Here is a 19,834-nt window from a genome sequence, read left to right on the forward strand (position 1 = left end):
CATTGCAAAGAGTGTCATTGCTGGGAAACAGATTTGGTGTCTTGACAGCAAAAGAGCAAAGCAATCCATCCATCCTGAAAATCGACACGCGAGAAATGGCCCGACTCGGAATGTTACATTGCCGGGTCAGAACCAGATGCCAGCTTATCCTCTTGTGATGAATTAGACGAAGCTCGGGAAAAGGCAGTGTGCAGTTTGCAAATCTTCGCACTTGGTGGACGTTTTTACAATTCCGCCAGTCCAGTAGTTGTTTGTGCGTTAGGAAAGGTATCTGTGTGTGTGTGTAATTCGCGAGGAAAATATTTTCCTCCATTCTTTGTTTGCCGTCTTGCGAATGAAATACGCGACCGCAATATAATGTTCGTGGAGCTTTTTACTTATATCGCAATGGGACCGGTTTGCGAACGGTGGTGAAAGACGCTTAAGGAAGCTTACGATTATATTTTTTTCCTTCTCTTTAAATCAACTATTGTTTCTGTTTCTCTTTTAATCCCTATTTCAGCGCGGTACAATTATTTTAAGCTTAAGCAAAATTGTGCGGCTGGTGTGAACATTTTCTACAGCACCAAATTCATTTTCCACCCACGTCGAGAGAAGCATACATTTCTTTTGGGCGGGTAGAATTTATGACAGTTGTTGCTCTTGACGCTTGGTGTCTTAAATCGTCGTTTTTTAGGACTTTTTTTAAGCAGCACGCAGCACAGACCGTTTGAAGATCTGGCGCACATTAGCTAATTAAAATTCATGGCAGCTGGCAACTTTCAGAGAAAGAAACTATGTTAACAGTAACTTCTTTTTGGTGGCGCATGGGAATGTTCCATGTTGAGAGCTTATCAACAAAAGGTTTCGGCATGAGTAGAAGTAGTTGAAAATATGCACAACCAGTTCGTTTGTAGCAAGTACGTTGGAGAGTTTTGAAAGGATTATCTGCGGCAACAACTTAAATGCAAAAGAACTTGTTAAAAAGTTAGATTTTTATCACGTTTTCTAGATAAAAGAAATCTATATCAATCCAATATTCTTTCCTCAAATAAATACCTTGTAACCTCTAGCACAGCACTCCACCACAACCTGGCAAGAAAAAAGGCTAAGGTGCAGGTCCACCGTCATTACACTGCCATTTCCATGGCTTATAGCCTTCTTAACCGGTAGCGTTTTATAAGCTTTTGTGGCTAGATTTGACCACAGCGCTCGAGGAAATAACCGTCCGACGAACGTGCTTCAATTTAATTTAATTAAACGTGACCCCGTGTGCGCTGCAGTCTAACACTGCAGCTGAACCAGTGTAGCAGTAGCAGTCGACAAAATGCGAAGATGATATACCGGTACGCCATACCTACAACCTTTGACCTTGCTGCTAGCACGACGCGGGAAGCATTTAATGTCCACCGATTGTGCTTTCTTTGTGACGTTTTGTGCATCGAGAATTAGCTGAAAAATGGCACCCAGCTTCGCTTTGGCGACCGAGTGATCCATTTAGCTTTAAATCTTCAGTTTTACTGTTAAAACATTCGCGAAACTTTATTATCGCACAGTAAGTGGCACACGGATTGAATGCTTCCTCACTTAAGCACGCTCATTGTCACTAAGTATTAACCGTTGCGTCGTCGGCTTCCTTCATTGCATTCACACACGGCAAATAGAACGCGTGTCGTTTCGAGAGATCAAAGTAAAGCATCAGTGAAAAATACATTGCACTTTGGCGGAATTGGGTAAAGTTTTTATTTTACACCACGCTTGTTTGTTCACTCAAAACCACGTACTGGTCACTCGTTTTGTTTCATGATTTCGTTTGTGGTGTGAATGTAGCTTCCGTACCCGAACTCACGCGCAGAAATGACAAACGTGTTCATTTGACACCGGCACAGACAGGATGATGGTATGTGTCCTGTTCCATCAAGAATGCACAAACAACTGAATACTAAATCGCACCGGAGATGTTGCGAGCGTGTACTTTCTCTTGGCAGACTTCCGGAAGGAGGATGGTCTGATTGTATCACAGTCCCTAGATATTTTCATACTGGCAGCATACCGAAACTGGAAACGGACGATCGAAGCAAACATTTGAGTTTGTACATTATTTTCTTCAATCACATTTATATGATGTTTAACTTATAACGAAGCGCTGTTAAAATGTAACTGTAGTCAAAACGCTTCCAGCTCGCAACAGATTAAAATACATACTTTACATTACACACCACTTACATTTTAGGCAATGTCCTTAAACTTTCAATACAATAATTGCTAGCACAACATAAACAAACGCTGTGCAAGATATCACAACTGGTTTTCCGCGACACTCAGACACTCACGCTGGCACTCTCAGCATTGTGCTCCCAAGTTCGTCCCCTCATAACCATGTCAAAACCGCAACTGAGTGAGTGGGGCTGAGCTTTGCCGTGTTGACTGGTGCCGTTGACGTGAACATTCAAACTGACGACGAGTGGTACACTTTCCCAACGGCAAAGGCAGCAGGTATTCAACATGTACTAAATCGAAAAGGATATTGCCATCCCTGTACGGGGCTGTGTGATACGGCACACAGGCAAGACGCTTTCCTTGTACGCTGCATCCAGCGCATATTGACACATACACTCGCACAAACACAAACCTTTCGTCTCGTGTTTGTTGGGTGGAGCTTTTAGCACATTAAATCAACTTCAATCAGTGCATACGTGGGGGCAAATAGATTTTAGAAAATTCAACGCTTTTGTTGTGTGAAGCTGCGGGTATTGTAAAAACACGACGCGAGAGTGAAATTATTCAAACACATCGTAAAAGGCGAAAAGTCGACTAAGATCGAGTGATTTCACATGCAAGATTGAAGATGGATATTCTGAAATGATTTACAAATTGATTTCGGTCTGCGGAGAATACCTCTCACATCAGGGTTATTCTTTGCAAGAAGATGTGAATAAGTGGGCTGACATTTTTGTAGGCTTGATCGTCAATGCTAATGACTTTTAATACATCATATCTTCCACTTTATTTTAATTCCATCGACATGTATATTGCATGAACGTTAGCATTAATAAAAATGTATGTAACGCCTTTAAAAATGAATCTCGCTCTACTTGGCGTAACGATCTACTAGGTCATGTCTGCCTTTTCTGGCTTACTGGATTTATTTTACCACGTAGCAGGATGGTCAGCCTTTGCTACGGAGTATTGGTCCGGATGGGATTTTGATCCGGTCCGTTCGTGAGAAGATCCGCGCCGCTACCATCATGTCACTCCAACTCCAAAGCAAATGAATATGCAAATAAATATTGCTAATGACCTTATTGATCACTAGAAAACTTGTTTCAATAAATATCAACACTGTAGTTAATTGGAATTCGTTTAAAGCACAACTGCAAACATCATTTTCATTTTCAGCCATCATTAGCTCTTCCCATTGCTCATTACCAGCTATTTATCGTAAATATTTAAACAAAACACACTTTAATCAAGCTGTACCTGCTGTGGTCTGTTATTTGTACAACATTGCACTGCATCTGACTAGTTGCTGGTTACACAACCTGGATCGAATGTAAATAGATTGGACAGTCCGAGTACAGTGTTGTGGTTTTGACGTGGACGGAAAAGCTAACATGTTCTGAGATGAAAGAGAAACTCGGACACATGTACGAAACGAGACACATGTACACTGTGCGAAGCTGGAAAAGGGTTACGGTTTACACTGGTAGTCAAGATTGAAGATCCGGATGGAATTATGCTATTTAAACATAAGCGCTCTGCTGCTGTTGCACTCTTCGAATCTTCTAACAAGTTGCCAAGAATTGTCTGTTCACCTGTAAGGTTTGCGATAAGGAAGAAGCTTCGCTTTTAGTACTTGCATTACAATTCACCACAAAATCTCCAAACGTCTTCCATGTTTCGATCCATATGCATTCATTACGGCTTGTGTGTCGTATATTCTGGTTTATGTGACTCCCGTTTGTGTATGAAAACCACCACTCAGCCACACTCGTCATGACCACGTTGCTCTGTTAAGGAGCTGCGATAGGAATTCAAGCTGAGTGTTCTGCATAAGATGCAGCAGCAAGAAAACTATTTGATGGGTCGTTAGGAACTGATCCGTTGTCACTTGTTTTCTACCGTCACTCTCGTTAGCTTTCCCATAAAAGATTTTTTTACAAACCACCGGGCGTCTCCATTTGCAAAGAAATTTTATTCTTTGTTTCGTTTTCAACGAAGCAATCACGGTTGAAACAAACATGCACTAATCGCCATTCACCACAGTGATCGAAGTGTCGGTAAGACCAGGATTAATGGAAAAGTGATACGGCTTACTAGCGCCCATGGAGACGCCTGGTAGCTTTCACGCTTCCGCATCTTCACTCCGCATGACACGCACCATCAACCAAACGTGATAAATTCACTGACTAATAACCTTTCAACGAGATGATAACCGCTAGCAACGAGACCCGGCTACACGGTGCATTTAATCGAACCGAATGCAGCGTCGCATCGTGGAAGGCGAAACGATTTTCCGATTTCCTGCAGTACCAGCTATCGGCCGTATCACCGTACGGCTGGGATCTATGAAGCGCGATTAACGGAAAGTCACGATAGCGCGCGCGAACCGGACCATACAAAATGCCACACGCCAGCAACAGTGCTCGAGCAGTACTGTGCCAGCAGCGAACGCTAAACCGGTGTCGCTGCTGGCACGATGGCGATGGCTGGTTTTGCGCTTCTACGGGTTTTCGGTACCTCGCGACACACAAGGCCATTCACCGCCACTCCCGCCGGTGGCCACAGAACCCCGGGAAAACGGAAGGTTTGCCACACTTTTCCATGCGGTAGTGGTATCGTTAGCTGTCCCGATAGTTGGAGCACAGCAGAGCGGACGAGTTGCGCTTCACGTTGTTTTATTTGTGCTGCTATTTACTTTTGCACCTTTAGTTTCCTGCTCTGTTCGGAATATGGGAGAATGGATGGTAACGATGACGCTTGGAACGCACGGGTACCGCAACAGCTTGATTATTACATTTTACCGTCCGTCGTCGTTCGATTCGTCTTTCGATCCCGCGCGAGAGAAAGAAAGCGTGAGTGTATGAGTTTTACCGGTAGCATGATTGTTTAAAAGTTATAGAAATCGACTCATAAGATTCCTTTGTCAAGCTCGATAGCTCTGCTGGAGCGGAAAACGGATTTAAAAAGGCTCAGTTTAAAAACTGAGCCAGACAAATGCCTTCAGTTCAAGCTATGACCTTTACTGCAGAAAGCAAAATTTATAGTTGTAAAGAGTAATTGAGAAGCATGTGTTTTTACAACGATAGCGGTTTGGTGTAATGATAAGAGTTATTTCCCAATTAATGAACCAAACCTCGCAAGAGCAGCTATTTGCGTAACAACTTGTTTGATTAGCAAAATAAAAATACGTGTGCAAGAAATTTATCGTTTCTGTTTTTGCATATCAGTTTGTTTACCGTAATTTAGATGAGTTTTTATAATTCATAACAACTAGTTTAGTTTAAATCCGGGATCTTTAAGCACGAAAGTATAAATGTATTTTTCTGCATAAAATTTCTCGTTTTTTTAATGAATACATTTCACTTTTACTTCCTAAGTCAAAAATTCATGCTTGGCATTCCTCGGAGAGACACAAAACAAACACCATAACATTGTTACCGTTCGCGAAATGGTTATCTTTCCTTTTCCAGCATGTTTCCAACTATATTCCACCAGCTCATGCAACGACGTTTGTAAGACTTTGTTTTTCGTTTTCGCACCACATTTTTTTTTCTTTATGTGTTCACTCTCTCTTCTTCATTATTTAGTTCAGTAATATACCAGCAATACTACTGAAGCATTTCAGGGGGCTTTATCGCGTAACAAACGGAATAAGAACGCAAAGTAACCGAGCAAAAACAGCAGAAAGCCTCGACTGTCTTTCCTCGTATTAGCCCTTGTGCTAACCTCGCGTTTGTTTCATTTAAGCGTTCAATTTGTCACTGGTTTTGTACTTTTCGCATAGTAGAGAAAGAATAAGCGGTTCTGTTAAGCGTGACGAACCGTTTCCCTCGAACGCGTGGCAACGCAAGTTCCGAACCACACTTCACACAGGTCATAGTAAAACTGACTGCTGGGTCAAGTCGAAAACGATGACGTACACTAGAAAAGACGCTTCGGACAATCCCGAGCCCATCATCACCATCGTCCATTGCAATCGCTGCGGTCAAGCTCTCACGGGAAGCCTAGTAATCGTCAACGTTTTTCCGTTCTATTTTCTTACCTCTTCGGGTATTTCTCTACCTTTACCCTTCTTCCCATGTTTAGTCGACAGGTGCAAAACCTTCAATAAACGCACCTCCATTATTGGCTTTCCATTTTTCCTACTGAACCACTAACGACGGCTGGACAACTTAATAGAGGTGGCAACGCAACAGGGGAGCTTACGACTGAATTGCCCACAGCGAAATACGTACGCAGGCGAGTTTCTACTGATTTCCATAAATTTTCACTCAACTTGCCTTATAATGAAGGGTTAAATGCAACCAGGGGGATGCTTTCGGGTTGCTCCTGATTAGAGCTTGATGGGATTTTTCCCTGTTACAACAGGGATTAATATGACCTGATTTGCATTTTTTGTCCCAGTGATGTTCCCAGGAACACAACGGCAACAATTTTAAGAATTGACTTGCGAAAGGAAGGGGGTGCCTACTGAAATCGTTTCATGCTCCGGACCTATTACTCTGTTTGGTGAATTTATTGAACCGAACCTATTTTTACAAGTGGGTGTATGAGCCGTACGCTTCGTTTTCTTCGCCATCTACAATATTAAGTTGATATAAGGCAAAGTGTTTAGTACAACAAGTTACATGACATGCATTGCTTTTGCGTGAAAGACGATTTGTACTTACTTTTCAGAGAGTTAGCGACTTTAAGTATTTAATTTCTCCTCACTTCAACCCGATTGCTTTAGTTTCCGCTTAGAATCCGTGTACAATATCTATTAACTGTAACTGTAACTTCCTGGGAATTACACCGTACTCACTACTCGATGTTCGCCCTAACATTGGAAAAAGATAGATTAATGGAGAATTGCCCGAAGTGTTTGTTTACGTATCAAAGGATATGTTGTATAGCATTTCATACCCAAAAGCAAACGAATGCCAGACCGATTAGCATGTAGGGAACAGTTACTTGTTTGAAAATATGTCACATAGATTCGTTTTGCTTTAAGCAAAGGTTTCGGCCAAGCCAGATCGCAAGTGTTGCAAACATACGCTGTTTTTTAAAAAAATTGGAATGAATTTTCCAGATTGACATAGCTTCAATAGAATCAGAATAATTTATACGCGTCAATAATTGTTTGATTTCACATAATCAAAAAGTAAACTGCTCACGCATATGGCGCATACGTTTAAACAGCTGTCAAATGGCGTGCAGTACAGTGTTGCCAACAGTTGTTTGTTTGAAATTTTGTCAATTCCATATAATTTGCTTGTAGCGTCTGGTACAGGAAACAAGATCAGATTGATTGTGTTGCGAAAATTGTGCTGCTCTTTCCGTAATTGTGCGTTGGATAGACTTGGTATAGATTTGTGTTTTCAAGACGGATTGTTTAGCGTGTTTGTTCTCTACAAAGTCAAAATGGTATGTATGGTAACTTTTGCGATGAATCGCAATCCCTGTACCGGTACGACGTTGATGCCGAATTCTTACTTTTGCAAATTACTCATTGGGCCTGCAGAGAATTAGATGATTGATTCCTGCGCGTCGTCGGCAGTTCATAACCCATTCTTGCATATACATCAATCAACGACTACGCACCAACTCTACATTTATGCTTACATTTTTCTTTCAGACTAAGGGTACATCCAGCTTTGGAAAGTTCCGGAACAAATCGCACACGATTTGCCGTCGTTGTGGTAGGAATTCGTATCATATTCAGAAAAAACGCTGCGCCCGCTGTGGTTATCCGAGATCCAAGATCCGAATGTGTAAGTTAAACTGAAGTTATTCCACTTTTGCTAAAGATAGTTGGATGCATCAATGCAAGCACTGCTTCTTAATTAATCTGAGGCACCATGCATGTGTTGTGAATTTAATTTTGAACAATTTTCGAACTTATTGTGCAACTTGATTGAGTAAGAATCCATTCTTGAGTGTTTTGAATCAATGTTCAGAAGTAGGTCAGATAATATTTTCATTCGATTTTTTGCTAGGAGGCTTTAATTACTATCTACAATCAAATGATACTACTTGATATATAATGTTCTTAGCAACGTGGAGAACTAGGAATAAATACTTCTACTATTCCTTGCATAGCGTTAATATTGTCTTTCTTATATTGCGTTGTAGATAATTGGTCTGAGAAGGCCAAATCTAGAAAGACTACCGGATCCGGCCGTCTGCGCTATCTGAAGCGGGTGCGTCGCAGTTTCCATCACCTGATAAACGTAAACAAGCCACGCAAGATGAAATAAATCAGATTGACTGGCATATAAGGCAAGTTTTGTCTAAACTCACTATGTTAACATTCACAAGTGTGGACTACAGTACTACTTGTTAATAAATAGAAAAGTAAAATAATATGCATCAATACTAATAATAGCCCGTAATCATGCTGTGGGAGCGTCATATCTCCGAGACACTTACTAATGACTGAACGCTAACCTAACCTAACGCTAACGCTGATTAATAACTATGAATGTTCTACGTAAAAAATCATATTTCTTCTTCTGAAAAACGAGCGGGATGTGGGATTTTGCGTTTAATTTTCATTTTTCTGGAATTCATTGTAATTCCCTGAAAATGTGTCAAATCTCTAAAGAATGCGAAATTTACAACATGTTTAGCTAATCGTTACTCCGTAAGCGTCTTTCCAATCTTCTTAAATCAGTTAATGTGGGTCTAAAGGAACTGGATTTTAAAGTAAAAAATCACAAGTGGCAACTAATAGCCACACGAAGGACGTCTACCCTGTTGATTTCAAACATTCACACCGGTTTCGAAAGTGGATGACAAAACGAACGATTTCCTTCCCATTACAAAAGGTTGAACGCTTGATTTTGCTTTTATGGAGCTACGAAAAATGTTTCACTAACACATGTCTATGTCATGTTGGTGATCAGTTTTCTCCAATATCCTAGTTTTTCACCGCACGGGAGATTCATTTTTTGCCTTGCTAGATGGACGCACAGTTTACGTCTTGGATGCGGGATTTGCTAGGGTTTGCCAGTGCAGTGTTGCTATGCTCCTTCAAACCTTCCAACAATAGAAAGCAATTTCCCAATAAAGCATTCCAGCTAGGCGGAAGTATTTCGCTGTTGCGAGAAAAACTCCGCTAAGGGATATTATCTAAGGGAAATATGTTAGGTTGTTAGTTCTTGTTAGAATGAAATCAATTATCGCTGGAAAGAAAGTGAAGGAGTGCCACTAAATGATTAGATTTTCTCCCTTTTTTTGTGTGAATATTAGAAATATTATTGTATGTATACCTTTAAGGCAATCATTCCTTTTTTCTGGATTTCTTAGGGTTCCAGATAATTGTTTCCCTTCGTCGGTTGTTTGCAAAAGTTTTGCATTATGTGGGATAATGCTAGGTGGATATTGAAGACGCTTCGACACGTTAACGATGAGTCGTGCCGTTTACTACCATTAAGGATAGGAAGGAAGACACTCTTCCGCGCGTTGTTTAGCAGCCGGAAACTTTGACAAACGCGTGCGCAATCAAGCAAGCTCGATGGTATATTCGTTATTGTAGTAGTAAACAAATATATTTACTACTTTCATCAAAAGGAGCACGAACGTGGAAGTAACAGGTTTCGTTGCCGCACCACCTGTGTCGTAGATATTTGATCATTATATGTTCGTTTAGAAGTTTAAAACAATTTCTCTCTTCTAAATATTGGTAAATTGTTGCAGTATCAGAGGGATTAATTACTTCATCTAAAATGTTGTAGAAACGTCCTTATATCTTTCGATAGAATCAATATCATTTGCATACATGTACAAACCAAAGGTATAAGATTGAAATGGGTTTTAAATATTATTTCTAGTACTTCGAGCAAAACTTTTACAAAACCCAAAGTGACTTTGATTGATTAACCATCATTTTGCTATCATTCAATCACCACTTTATGATTTATGGAAATGAATGCGGTATGGAATGAACTTTTTACGTGAGAGAAATAATAACCGACAAGCGTAAGGCGAAAGAATCTATGCCTAGCCTATGCCCTTTTTCGGCAGTTCACGTGTCCAACTCTCTCGAATACACATGTTCGGTTTATCGACAAGACCGATTGCTCTGCAGAAGGAGTTTGCACAAATTTATTTATTCCACTCATGCTCGGGGCACATTTCACAATATTTACTACACTGTACCGCAAAGGTTTACCAACACAAACGACCAGGTGGAAAGAATCGCCCACGGTTCGATGTGTTCAACAGCGGACTCGATTTTCCATAGCCGCGGTTTTGGGGATGTATCACGCGCAACACAACCACAATATTTTGCACTCATTCGTTTGCCTTGGATTGCCAAGTTTCTTACTTCATTATTGTTCGCACCACATCGCATCCCCTTCTGCAGTCTGTGCCTCGCTATAAGGTACGTTACAACAGGTTATAATTCTAGGTCGTACCACTGTACACTACACCTAGCAGTGGTTGTTTTTTGGTTTTGTTTTATATGTTTCATCGACCAAAAGGTGGGCCAGTACATAAAAAGAGGGACCAGGGAGTGGGTGAAACAAAAACAACAAAACTTCAAACAACATCAAACTCTCTCTAACTCCACCAAAACAGTAAGGGTTATGCCTGTCGAATGGTAAAATGTTGAAGGGCCTGTTCTTAGCGGTAGACCATAAGCAAGCAGAGCGTTCCTTAGTAGAATAAGTCCACCTTTGGACACGATGTAATGGCTCTGTGTAAGATTGTAAGTAACGGCATGCGAGTTCGTAAAAATACGGCATTATTTCAAGCATGTCGAATAAGCGGAATGGAGTGGTTGCCTTTTACGGGCGGAAAGGACTAGTACCGGTGATACGATATAGATTTTGCCATATCCTAGACGAGTTGGCTTTACACTGACTATTTTCAAGTGTAGTAGAGTGGAAGCATGAACAGCAGCTTATGGAGTATCATTCAACCGCAGGACATTAGAAGTTTGTGATTTTAAACTATGTATCATAATTTTTTATTTGTTATATATTTTTGAGTATATTCATTGTACAATATTTGCCTAGGCATTTCCCTCCTTCCTTAACCAAATATGCTGCATTCGGTCGCGATTGTGTGATGTGTTGTATTGTTGGAGTTAAGTATTCAATTCTTGTGTACATTTGTGGTGTGTGTGATGTTTTACATGATTCAGAGGTATCGCTCTGACAGTGAAACTCCCATGAAATACCCGTTCCATGTTTATAATTGTAGTATTGCCTGTTTTAATGAGTATAGCAGACCAATATACTACAATCAAAAGCATGAAAACAGGTCGTAATAATGTGGTTGGAATGCAAACAATTTACTACCATCAGGAACACGTTAATATCGCCTACTTGGCAACATAATCATTCATACGCACAAAAACTGTTAAGCCCTCAACACGACAGCACGACCGCTTTCCGCTCATCGATCGATTCCAATGTGATTATAGGCTTTTCAATGATAAAAATCAACCACTTCACCATCATCACATCATTCCATGCCCAAAGCGCCATTTCACATTTGAAGTATCTTCTTGAGCGCCGATCGGAACAATTTATGTGTTGCTATAAAAACAAACACACCGTAATCCCGGAAATGGATTTTACACATGAAAGTGCGACTTCAATGCGTTCGTATGTACATAGAGGAAGGTTTTTTGTGGCTTGATAAAATTCCTACTTGCATCACGCGCACCACTAGCTGCAAGGTGGGTTGGAAAAGTAGTCGAATTTCCAATTCTTTTTTTCGTCTCACTTACTCCTCCTGCACTGCCATTGATTCGATCTAACGCGAACGATTTTCGACGACAGCAGGTTGTTCTGTTGTCTGTCGGTTATGAATTTTCAATTTCCGTTGAATGAACTGTTGCGTTTCCCCGCGTACGGAGTGAAAGCAATTCGGAAGGTTAATAAGATAACAGCCCTGCACGTTATCGGAACACAAACATTGGAAAGCACAAGCAGTGAGCGAAATGGTCGCGTAAAATGGATGTAAAATTGCAAAATGTAGAATTAAAACATACTCAAATATGCTACCAAAGTTAAAAGCTAAATGCATCAAATTTTATGAGGAATTTAAAAAAAAAACGAAAAATCATAGTTGAGCCAGTTTTATTCTATTTCTCGTTTTTTCTTTCCAAAACTTTATCTTTGTTCATTTCACGTACGTTGTCAAGCAACGTTTGTCCATAGATTGAAAGGCATCCCAGGGTAACTGACCTCCAAATAACCCCACTCCAGACTGAAGTTGCATGACCGCGGCGGTGACTAGCTGCATCAAACAACTGCATAATTTACACGAAAGTTTCAACTTTAAATCGCTTCCTGTTGTGTAGCATTAAAGCAAAACGGTAGAAAAAGTAAACACGCAACAGGGAAAGAGTAGATTACAGTTCGAAAACATGTAATTAATTCCGTCTGCAACATTTTCAGCAACAGGTTGTTGTTTCCCATCATGGTGCAGGCAGGTTTGTGTGAAAATACAAAAAACAGCAGCAAATGCACTACCCAGCCAAAGCTTTGCAGTAGCTTTGCTATAAAACATGGCTAGAGGGAAAGCTTTTATTCAGGACTGTAAGGCCTCCTCCACAGCTTGCCGCGGAGAATGACAGCCTGCCGCGGAGATTTGGCAGGCGACCGCGGCCAAGTGGCATACAAGTTATACGCGTTTTCCGCGGTACCACGGCGGCCGCTGCCCATGTGGAGACGACCTAACACGCATGTCCTTGATTTGTCCTTACTGTGCCATAAAACCATTGCAACTATGTTGTGCTACTCTCCGCTAGAGGGATCCAGTCGATGGTGGTTGGAACAAAATCATAGCTGCCATGCCACAATCATGGCACGCTCGAATTGTTCTACAATTCTGTTTGTCGTGAAGCGCGCCCCGCCATTTCAATCGAAGCCTTGTTGGTGAACGACACGCGGCAGTCGGCTAGAGAGTCGAAACATTTACTTGGACGAACTTCAAGTTTTGCTTCCTAAGGACTGTGGACCTTTTTTCCGAGACCGCTAATTACTACTGGCATTGACCCAGTTTTTCTGTGTCGTTCTTCGATTTTTCTTCAACATTCGCTCGCGCAGTACTGTACTGACGGGGCTTTTCCACACGACATAAAGGACACAGTGAAACTACTAAACGTACGATCAGGATTTGATATCCGTTTGCCAGCTACGAGAGACAAATGATTTTTACTATCTAAGCATGGGTTTATATTTTTAGCAGTGACATAAGCTACAACCACGGGCGTGAATTATCGTTGACGAATAATTGCCACTCAATTAATTGTGATTTATTATATGCATAGGTGGTACCCATTGTAAATAACACATGCTCGTTGCGGTATATTGGCTCGTTGTGTAGAATATAATAAAATCAGAATATTATTTTGCATTCGTTATAGTAAACAGAACCGAACTGATTAGCTAAACCTTTTTTATTTTTATTCAGTCTCAGAATTGAATTAGAAAATGTATCACGATCAAAACCAAAAATATTCTTTGTCATTTCAAGTGACCTGACCTACCCTATTTAAAAACAACACTCTCAGTTGCACTTCAAAGAAGTGGAAGTAACGGAAGCCCCACAAATAAACAATTACAGCTGGAAAATGTCTTTAAAACGCCGCGCGGTCACTCATCCGCTGCTCTTCAGTTGCGCAATACGCTGCTGTTACACTCTGACAACCTTGTCCGTGGCCGTGCGACTAAAAATAAATTATCGAACGAATTTTATCCAACAAACACCCATTCCCCGCCTCATAGAGGTGTGTCGGGGGGTGCGTAAGGTTTACTACCAATTGCATCGCAACCGAACGACGCAAACGTTTGTGGGGGTTTTTTTTTGAAGCGCGTCAAGTGTGTCCGCCCATCACTCATACACGAACCCTCCTCCAATATCCAATGTCAACTGTCATGGGATACATCTCCCCGTTGGTAAACAAACCAAAAAAAGAGGCCAAAACATGACCATCTTTTTTGGCACGAAATTTGAAAAATAAACCGTCCGGCGCAATGGGTGCGTTTTTCACACCCGCCCGACAAGGCGAGTGTCACGAGCAGGGTGTAAGGAACCGATATCCGGTGGCGGTTTTGAAATATGTCTTTTGTCACGGCTTTCATGAAGCTCTAAGTGGGCAACTCAAAACCGTATCTGGGGTGATTAATTTCGCAAACCTCAATCCCCCCTCGGTTGGTGTGGATGTACCAGTTTAAATCCGAGTTATGATAGACTAGAATAAATTAATATTTCTCTCTTTTTTAATATGCAAATATTTTGTAATGATATTTATTCAATTACATTGCTCAATTGCTTCCTTAAAAGCTCATATTTTTACCAAGAAATGTACAGAAGCTACCAACAGTAGTACACGCCACAAGCAATGTAGTTCGTGTTTCTATTTATGTGCATCAGAAGTCATAATGCACCTACAACATTGCCGGCCAAGAACTGCTACAAGTTGGAATCGCGTGTGCTGAAAATAATGCAACAGTATTTAGCTGTTTGCAGTTACAACCAACGACTGGTGAAGGTTTACCGGAAGACTCTTCGTTCTGTGGTGGACACCAGTGGCGCCCCCTTGGAGGCCCTTGGCGGAATGGTAGTTGGGACCCTGTACTTCAAAAAAGATGCGGTCGGAATATCGGAAGAAGCAGAGAAATTTCTTCATCTCATTTTATCCGGAATATCTCTTTCGTCGACCAAAATATCCTTTTAAAATTACCAGTTTTCTAATTTTTGCTACCATCAAAGCATCCCTAAAGGAGGTAGCATAGATTACCTGGAACAAAAACAACTATTCTGCTTGATAGATTATTGACTATAGTTTCCAATGAAAACAGATTGTTTTTCTAAAACCAAGATCTCCCAAAACTCCATGATGATTTATGCCTTGTGTACGTGTCCAAGGTTTACAAAATTTCTTATGCGTTGTAGGTAATCAATACAAGCGAAAGACGTCTGAGAACCACACCTTGTTTGGTGAAGGCCTTCTAGTTGTATTTATTAACTTCTCCTCCACAAACTCGAATGAATGAAGTTGTTAATATTACGTTGCCCTCCGTTTGGTGTGTTGGAACGTGATAAAGAAGTGTCTCACAACGAAACACGGCCAATCATGCCGCTCAATCATCATATTTTTAACCAACGCCGTGTCGCCGGTTTTGGCATCAATTATATTAAAAACAGTAGGTCCTCAAACCACAACGCCAACCACTGCGTTAACGCAACCCGTCTAACGGAATGCATTCCGAACCATCAGTGCCTCGCCCGCCAAGTGCCTTACTGAATGGATGACATGCCCGCCTGCTTCTTAATGGTCTCAATGTTTATTGTAGTGAACCGGTTCCGAGCAGGCACAAACAGCTTGAGGCAGGATAAAACTACTCCTTACGAGAATGTTTGTTGACATGGCTTGAATTTTGAGCATTTTCCATCCCTTTCTGCCAATCGATAATGCACATCTTCATAATGGAGATATATTAACTCTTTACGATGTCACGCAACGAACGCAACCTTATCCAGCGTTTAATACTTTGCTCTGGCCTATACACAGTCGGCTTTCCATTCAAATCGAACAAGGCTTTAATGCGTCCGTATCCCGCGCGTACGATCTATATTAATTGGCGGTCTGTTTGTTTTTCCCCTGCCTCACTACTCCCTCCCAAGTGGCCGTTTGCGACCGTTTGTGCTTCTAGAGAAATATTCGTCCGTCCGGATATCTAAAGCAAGATCGCATTCAGGCTATCAGTGGACCACCACCGAGAGGGATGATTTGCCTGCCCCCGGTACAATGCGGCGGCAAACGACGATGAAGCTATTTAATTAACAATAATGAAATAACCGTCAACAGAGGAGAGAAAGACTTTACGGGCTGTGCCACATGGACAACGGTGATGGGAATGATGGTAGGAGCGATGTTGAAACATCGGCCATCGTGGGTGCTTCACACAGCACAAATTTATAGTTGATTATTATTTAGCAAAACATTTTGAGAGGTAAATATTTGAAGTTTTGTAAAAATTTCAAGCATTGAAATTATAACACAAAAACCACTTTATTATCACATGATCATAGTATAAGTTAAATGTTTCTTATTCTTCAAAGTCAAATTGGCTCTTTACAAAAAATAAATGGAAAATTCGTCTCTCTGCAGTCATCCAAACCAGCATAATCGTGAAGAACTATCAAGAGAGCATCCATCTTCGTTTCATTCCGTAGACGAGAAGATCTTACCGTTCTTTATTGATACTAATAAAACGACTATGACACATACCGCTGACTGAAGTTTAATAAATGTGCGGTACGCTTTTATTCTGGGAAAGTTTAAATGCAAAAGGTCATCTCCATTCACTTTACCAAAGAGAAATGTTGTCACTGGCCGAAGAAGTCATCGGTTTGTGTCTTTAGTTTCCATGTTGTACGGAAATCGTTCATAAAGCAAGTTCCACTGTTTAATGTGTACACTCGCTGTATAGTGGACGGTGAAAAATGACCGGTAGTAATAGAATGTGTTTCTTCTAGTACACTTTGTATGTACAGAAATAATGTGTGTCTGTGTGTACGTTTCTGTGGTGGACAACAAACGTACGTTGAATATTCATTGCGGAGGGTAGCTTCTTCGGGATGAATAATTAAATGTTATATTTATACGTACGGTTGCGTCGTAAAATTGCAAACCAGACACGCAAGAGGTCGGATCGGATGGCAGAAATGGCGTTGAAGGAAACGGTCCGTTGGCCAATTCGCCATATTTTTGCGCTGCTCTGGAGAGGTAACACAAATTAGACTAGCCAGTTCGCTGTCCACCTCAAGTTGAACAATTGTAGTATTTTTAAATATAGTAAGATATCACTTTAATATCAGTTAACTGAATCTGAGGATAGGTAAAGACCTCTTCGAACCTGAGGAAAAAAAGGAAAGTTCACTATACTGAAGTAGACCGTTACACAAGAATGCCACCAGTTAGAAGACTCCACATAATCGTTGTTAGCAAACTTCTCTCAATTGCCGTATTTATAATGGTAAAACAGAAATTCGGCATTATGATAACAAGCACAATGCCGAATTATCAGTTTTCCTTCATAAATACGGTACAATCTTAATAACTCAAGAACGTTCAAGATTTTATGATACTTCTTAAAAAGGTCAGATTTGTACCATAAACAAACATTTGTAAACTAGCACTTGGCCTGTGAATGTTTAAATGGTACAGGATTAGAGTAAGGTAAACATTAACAGCCAGCGTGGCCAATGCCTTTTTTTCGGGAAAGTTCCATATCGAAATACCGGATAACGGAATAAAAAAATACATAATCTTGGTTTTGGAGCAAAGCCTCGCTAATGAACGTATTAATGACTTGAACCAAATCAGGCTGAAACCGAATACCGGATGGAAATAATGATAAATCAAATCCCCCAGAGAATGGTATGTGTTTAGACGTGTGTGTGTCTGGGAGTGTGAAAAATGCTCACGTAAACAGGACCCCACTAGTAAAATTTTGACTGGCTGAGGCCGTGACTTACCTTGAGGTTTTTCGCCCGACAGCAGCTTTCCCGTAACGGCGGCCTCCTCGTCAAGAGCAGCCGCCTGGTCCGCTTTCGTAACCTTGAAACGTTCCGCCATTGTCGTCAACGGTCGTTATTTATGGGCCACTTTGGTGCCCACCACCACCAAAAAGCACTTTTTTACGCACTATATCACCGGGAGGAAAAAACGACTCTTCAAGTTGAAACTTTCCTCACACAATGCACTCACACTTGACACTCGAAAATACGCACACAAACTGTTAGCTGATATGAAACACACGACCACGCCAAACACTTTAATGGGGTAGGGCAGGAATTCGTCTTTGCTTCAATATTATTGTCATCCACTCCTTCGTAATCGATTCCTGAAGGTTCTATATGGTAATAGCGTTACGGGTTGGCTAGATTCCTACCCCAACCGCTCTCTTGGCACACTGCGAATACTGCAAATCGAACACCAACCAAGAAGAAAAGAGGGAACCTTGTAGCCGGCAGAAGTTGACTATTCCAATCTGATGTCTAGTTACGCGAAAGAAAAGGCATACATGAAGATAAAGCAAAAAACAGCTGAAAGAAAAGAAAATGGAACACAAACATGTTTGTTACTATGTGCTGGCAAGTTGCACACTAAGTGTGTGTCGGGGGAAAATAACGCAGCTGGGAGTTGAGGAAACGCGGTTGGTCCTTTCCGATTGGGAGGCCCTCTTCGCGTTTGATATAGGTTGTGTGTTCGTTGGTCGTGAAGGAAGCTCCTTATGGCATATTATATGGTAATGGATGAAGGACATGTGATCGACTTTTGCAAAACACAGATGATTTATGGCCGTTTTTGTTTCTATCCACTGCAGGTCGCGTTACTGCATTGCAGAGTGAGCTATTAAATTAAAGCATCTTTTATACCATATAAAATACTTTTGATTTCAATTGGAACGTGTGGTTGAATATGTATGGGCAGGTGCATGCCTTAATGGACATGACATTCATGAATCATAAATGATTACAATCAGATCAGAACACTACGAATGCACTCCCTCGAATGCACGAATCCTTTTTGCACTTATTGTTGTACAGCTGTTGTGCTTAGTTGTGAGTCCTGTTACTTTTTCTTATACTTGTCTGATCCTGAGGCCAATTGCAAGCAGTACTCTTAGAGATATCATAGGAACTATTCTATTAAACGAAAATGTACTGAACCTAACTAGGCGATACTAGAGGAAGCAGTTAAGCACACCAATTGCGACCATTTCGCATTTGAAATTAAGTTGTGTATCCACAAAAGCTCTAATGCTGGTTCATATCAACCTTTAGATTGTTACCTCTTTGTCTAACCTATCCAAGAACAAATTCGGAATGCATAATCTCTCGGGATTCATGTTTAGCTCCTCGAACCCTCACCAACGACGACCATTCCCTTAGTTCCAACGTTATAACGAAAAATTGATAGGAGCACTAGCAACACACTGATATTATATCATTATATTGATTTTATAGATCGATAGTTCATCTTCTTGATTGATTAAGACATATTCTAAAAAAAACATAATTTCACTCGCATGATTCACTCTACTCTGCCCAAAACGGTCTGAAATCTAAAATAGCATCTTCCGATAACAATGGACACAATAACACAATAACGGAAACATTCACGCACCGTATTCACACCTGTACGGCGATCATCAATCGCAAACGTAGACTGAACCTGCCAAAATCATTTGACAACCGGTTACTGGTTGCTGGGTTTCTAGTACTACCAACCAACCCAGTAGCAGCAGGCTGATAGTTGATAAGAAATGCCTTTTTGTGACTAATCGCATGCGCCACGGTCCATACCAGTTTCTATGGGATGAAAGCGTGAGAAGAGGGTGGCATTAGTGGGTGAATGTGTATGTATGTTTGTAATTGTTATCAAAGATAGCAAACGCACCCCTCCCGGGTACTATTAGACGCTCTGCAGATTCGTAAAACCTCAAATTTGGGGCATTGCAGTGTCGGCTGCGATAAGGGCAAATGTAGAATGTATGGTATCACGCACCCTGACCATAGTTTTCGCTTTGATATGGTCCCGCCTCAACAGAATATTACTTACTAGCTACTCCACTGTGAAGAGCTTGGTGTGCGTAATCTAATCCAAAGAATCTCC

General features: G+C 41.0%; 1 protein-coding gene across 1 annotated transcript in view; it reads right to left on the reverse strand.

The window, feature by feature from the left end:
- LOC128297737 (solute carrier family 12 member 4) overlaps window positions 1–17,791 on the reverse strand; it is a 106,280-nt gene extending 88,489 nt beyond the window's left edge. Inside the window, exon 1 of the mRNA XM_053033429.1 lies at window positions 17,692–17,791. Within this exon, the coding sequence (XP_052889389.1) occupies window positions 17,692–17,791 (100 nt within the window). The remainder of the gene's footprint in view (window positions 1–17,691) is intronic.
- Between the last annotated feature and the right edge of the window lie 2,043 nt (window positions 17,792–19,834).

Source organism: Anopheles moucheti, chromosome 2 (genome assembly GCF_943734755.1).
Source record: "Anopheles moucheti chromosome 2, idAnoMoucSN_F20_07, whole genome shotgun sequence".
In the NCBI taxonomy this organism is placed as follows: domain Eukaryota; kingdom Metazoa; phylum Arthropoda; class Insecta; order Diptera; family Culicidae; genus Anopheles; species Anopheles moucheti.